At 36.5% G+C, this 5,143-nt stretch overlaps 1 protein-coding gene across 1 annotated transcript in view; it reads right to left on the bottom strand.

Annotated features, from left to right (window-relative positions):
* The window catches only part of LOC111863459, a gene marked incomplete at its 3' end in the record, with an annotated part of 27,893 nt that extends 24,578 nt beyond the window's left edge, over positions 1-3,315 (bottom strand). Inside the window, exons 1-3 of the mRNA XM_023849804.2 lie at positions 3,090-3,315; positions 2,272-2,453; positions 1,698-1,891 (exon numbers count right to left, since the gene is read on the bottom strand). Coding sequence (XP_023705572.1) covers positions 1,698-1,891; positions 2,272-2,437 — 360 coding nt within the window. The remainder of the gene's footprint in view (positions 1-1,697; positions 1,892-2,271; positions 2,454-3,089) is intronic.
* Between the last annotated feature and the right edge of the window lie 1,828 nt (positions 3,316-5,143).

The raw sequence follows: 5,143 nt of genomic DNA, 5'->3' as shown, positions 1-5,143 counted from the left end.
TTAGAATCATCATTTTATTATTATCTTAGTATATTATTATATCATTATATTATTTATTATATTATTATTATTATTATTTATTGTATTGTAAAGTATTTGACTTATCCTATATCATGTATAATGATCCATGGATATGAAGTAAATAAATAAATTTTGTATTTATATTTTAGTCAAAATGGCTACAGAGACCAGTGAGTTGTTAAAATTTGCTTTTATAGATGAAACAATGTGCAGAATTAAAATATTTGGTTGATTTTTTTCAACTTCAAAAGAGAAGCAACATTACTTAGTGCACAGCATTAAAGGCATCATTTCAAAAGCAAAACAGATGGAAATATGGCAACACAAATCAATGAACTTGTTTATGAAAGCAATCACATTACCATCTGTGGCTTGGCTAAGTTATAATCCCATTTGGATCAAGGCAAAGCATTCTGACAAAAGATCTGAATATGTGGACTGCTGCAAAATCTGTGCCTTGTCTGCTGAATGATAAGTGTACCATAATTATGTCTGTGAGCAAATTTCTGCCTAACAATGACATTACTGACGTCCCACACCCTCAATAATCCCTATATTTATCACCATGTAACTGTTATATTTTTTTCCCCCAAAAACTCATGTTTCCATTGAAGGGAAGGAGATCTAAAGACCTCACAATTCAAGAATCAAAGCACACTCCACTTGCATAGTTCAAAACAGGACTTCCACACATGAATCCAGGGTTTCATTGCATCAAGACACGAGGGAATTATTTCAAAGGAGAGCATGGAATTGAGGGTAAATGCAGTTATCAAAGAGAAAAAAAATGAATCTGCAAATTATTTTATCATACCATATATATTGCTCTCTTTGTCTCTGTAGGAAGTCTTGGCAAAAAAAAAAATAATATGGGAAGTGATCAGTTTTTTCCACCATAACAGAGAGCATACATATATTGTTGGATTCTGACTCTGAAATGGTAACTGTCGAAGACAATTTAATGCTGTGAGCAGACCTGCAAAATTCTGGGTTCCAGGTTGTCATGACACCTACAATTATCACTTGGTTTTTAGAATTTTCTTCCTGTTATATTATTACTACTGCATGCTCCATCAAAAAAGTGACAGCCAAAATCACTTTGTTATTCCCTTCCTTTATGCCTTCCATACCTCAAATCTTTCCCTCCTTTTCCTTCCTTTGCCACCTTATTTCTTTCCATTTCTTTTTATTTGTCCATTCCTCTCTCCTTCCTTCCCTTTCTCCACATTAAAACATTTCCCTGACCCCCTTTCTTGCATTCCTCTAACCCCTCATACCTTTATCTCCTTCTATCTTTCTCCAACATTCCTTTCCCATTCATTTTATTTGCCACTCCTATCATCATTCCTCCACTTGTCCGAGTAAAAGCAGAAGGTATTATGTCTTTCCCATATTCTAGCAATGGTGCATTCGATTTACCCAAGCAGGAACGCTTTATTTGTCCTTTTGTTCATAAAAATGAGCAAATTTCTTACCTGAGGCATTCTGTTTTACAATTTGGCTACTAGTTTTTGGAACTGGTTCCTAGATTTACATTTGTGAGACCCGGCTGTGACATGAAATACGAATTTTGTTTACCTGCGCCACAAAGTTCACACACATATAGAAACAAATACTTCAACAGCAAATATTTCTTACTTCTCAATATTCTACTTTTAAGAAAAAAATATGCTTACATGGCTATCAAAGTGTACAGTACAACTGTTTCGTTTCATACTCAGATATATTCGAATGACATGGCCAAACTGTTGAAAGTGATTATGTAGAAGATCCCGGTCCATCATGCTCTCTGGAATATTGCAGCAGTATAAGCTCTTAAGATCTTGAATTCCTGCCATGGAAGGTGACGGAAGACATTTTTCTGGTGAATCTGTTTAAAATGCATAAAACATGGTTCTGAATTATGTAATTACTACTGTATTTTTAAAATGGTGCACATGACTAATGAGCCATAGCAGCCAAGTATCATTACTTAGTTATCACCAAAAACATCCAGAGACTTCTACTAAAAACAAATGTACACTTAACTCTGTTGGGCAGAGTTTTTCACAAGAAAATGGCCTCTCAGTACAATTGTGTACTGTAACATCCAGTAGCATTGTACTTAAATCAGTTACATGTTCACCATCCAATCAGCATAATGACAAGTGTATAGTGACACTATTGTGTATGACTAACAAAATCACGACTTTATACATATTACCATCAGAACTTCAAATTCCATACAGGAATTCTGTAATTTAACAATACCTTTAGTGGTGGAAGAGCTACATGATGAATATTTTGGTGTAACATACAAACTCCTGGAGGTTCTTTGCCTGCTACTACCACTAGCAGTATCTTGTGTCGTATGCCTAACATTATTAGTTGCATCAGTAGTACTACTGTTAATCTCGTTACTTGTTGATGGATACATTTTCCTTTCGATGTATCTAGAAAAGCAGAGAAATAATGAAATGTTGTATGGACTTCAGTGACCGGCCACTGTATAATCTGTGTGTTCTCAACATAAATTAAATTATTTCAGAATTTGTGTAACTAGTAATACAATAACAAACAAATGTTACATTCATAATGGAACTATATTCTAACTTATTCCACAACCTGTTTACTAGAATTTTTTTGCACGTATTTATATACTTCTCTATGATGCACTCATCAGGCAATCACTCTCAAACTTCAATAAATGTATCCTAGGTTGGTATCTAACTCATATTAATCTTTTTACACTTCAAGAGACTCCAGTACTGTCGTAAACGCCCAGTTTTTTAAGAAACGTGACAGAGTGACACTTTCAAATGGCTAATTCCAAGTATCTTTTCTTAGTGAAATGCCTACATCGCTGTTACTACAAGTTAGACATATAAAAAATGTATCGAAGAAGAACACAACATAACCTACCAAGAGTCCACTTCTTAGCGCATATTAATACAAATAATAAATGTATATCACACAGAACACACGGATACAACACCTAACTTCAAACATCATTAATTTTATAGGAATATCGTTATAAATCAGTTATATTATTTTACATCTCTCTTCGAACCCATTTTAGGATTACTAACCACAGTCAAACGCGCACGCACACACCCGCACACACCAACAGGCCAACAGGTAAGCATCGCTAGTCGGTCCCAATCAAAGATTACTAAGTGACTAACATGGACGAATGTAACGAACTACCGAAATCCATGGATCTGAATCAATCTCGCAGGGCCATCAGTTACTCTATTCAAGAATTTCCCAACATTTTATGGAACCCTAAGGTTCATTTTAATGTTCGCAAGAGCTCTCCTGAGCCAGAAAAATCCAGTCCATATCGCCACATCCTATTTCTCTCAGATCCAGCTTAAGATTCTCATCCAACCTACATTTCCGTCTTCCTAGTAATCTCTATCCTTCCGGCTTTACCACCAAAATCCTACATTCCTTCATTTTCTACCCCCCACCCCCCCGAACTTGCTACATATCCTGCCAATCTCATCCTCCTCTTAGGCAGGGTGCACACCAAGGAAACTGGCAACCTCAACGCAACCGCGATTTCCGAGAATTAAAGACGATTGTAAGCAGGCAACTGTTTTCCAAATTAGCAGGCGCACACTGAGGAAAGTTACGTTCAATTAGTTGCTCACATCATCTCAAGATCTCAAGGATCTCAAATGAGTGTTCTTACCCGCCAAGTTCGTGCACTTCTAATAATATTCATCCTGTAATGATATGGTGGTGGTTGAGACGGCATAAAAGGAGAGGACAGGACAGAAGGAAAAATTAGTTTCTTTTGCAACAATTTAAACTCGGGTGCTTATATTGTTTCGAAAGAATTTAATCATGATCCAGAACTGATCAAATAATTTTACTGAATGAGAATTGAAAGTTTTTTTTTTATTGGTGGATCTTTTAGGACCTCAAATTCGAAGACAAGTTACGAATTTTCATCCGACTGTGTCAGCAGAACCACAGGCAAAATTAGTTTTGTATATTGAAATCTTTATGATTTTGGACAGCAGACACAAGGACACAAGGACAAATGGTTCTGGAATGAATGGTACAAAGCATTACCCGAGCTCAGTTCCCTCTTTGAATTTCCTCCTGAATCAAGTTTTAATTTTTTACAGTCATTCCCAAATATCTGAACTGTAACACATTTCCAAAACATCTGTTACCTATGGTTATGTCGTAATTTTGCCCTGCATTTTGGTGATTAGACAGCAACATATACTTGTTTTTCTCTGTGTTTACTTCTAGACCAACCTCCTTACTAGGGCCACGCCATAGCTCAAGCGGTTAGTCGCTGGCTTCCCACCGCGGTGGCCCAGGTTCAATCCCGGATCGGGTCAAGTGGGATTTGTGGTGGATAAAGTGGTGCTGGGGCAGGTTTTCGCCAAGTATTTCGGTTTCCCCTGCCAATCTTCATTCCACCAATTGCTCCACAATCACCCTCACCTATCATATGGGGCTGGTACAATAGGCCAGAAGTGGCAACAGTACAAAGGACTTAGTCCCACCCCACTAGCAATAAAAAAAAACCTTCTTAATAGCGTTAATTAAAGTCGTGTGTTTCTCTTTGTAGTATATATATTATCTCCCAGTAGATTCATATAATCAGCATAGACCAACAGGTAATGTGTCCAATTCAATTTCAGTCCCACCTGGTTTTGTTGAACATCCTAATAGCATATTCTAAAGCAAAGTTGGAAAGGAGTGGTGATAAAGCATCTCCTTGTTTCAGACAATTCCGGCCAGGGAAATTATCAGACAAATATTTACCTATATGAATTTCACCATATGTTTCATTGAAACACATTTTAATCAACCTGACTAGTTTCATGGGTATTCCAAACTCTAATATTGTACAATACTTCCTTCCTAACTGAATCATAGGCTTTCTTGAGGTCTATCAGTAGCTGATGTACTGTCTCATTGTACTCCCATTTTCTCTCCCGTATGTGATGAATGCAAAAGATCTGATCTGTAATTTATCTGTTACATCGAAACCCACACTGATGATCCACAATAATTTCATCTATGTATAGACTTAACCTTGAGAGAAGAATGTTGGATAAAATTTTGTATGAAGTTGATAGCAGTGATATCCCCCGATAATTACTACAGTCAGTTT

The sequence above is a fragment of the Cryptotermes secundus genome, unplaced genomic scaffold, assembly GCF_002891405.2.
Source record: "Cryptotermes secundus unplaced genomic scaffold, Csec_1.0 scaffold2785, whole genome shotgun sequence".
In the NCBI taxonomy this organism is placed as follows: domain Eukaryota; kingdom Metazoa; phylum Arthropoda; class Insecta; order Blattodea; family Kalotermitidae; genus Cryptotermes; species Cryptotermes secundus.
The sequence above is the reverse complement of the archived record's forward strand: the minus strand, read 5'-3'. Positions and strand labels throughout refer to the sequence as shown.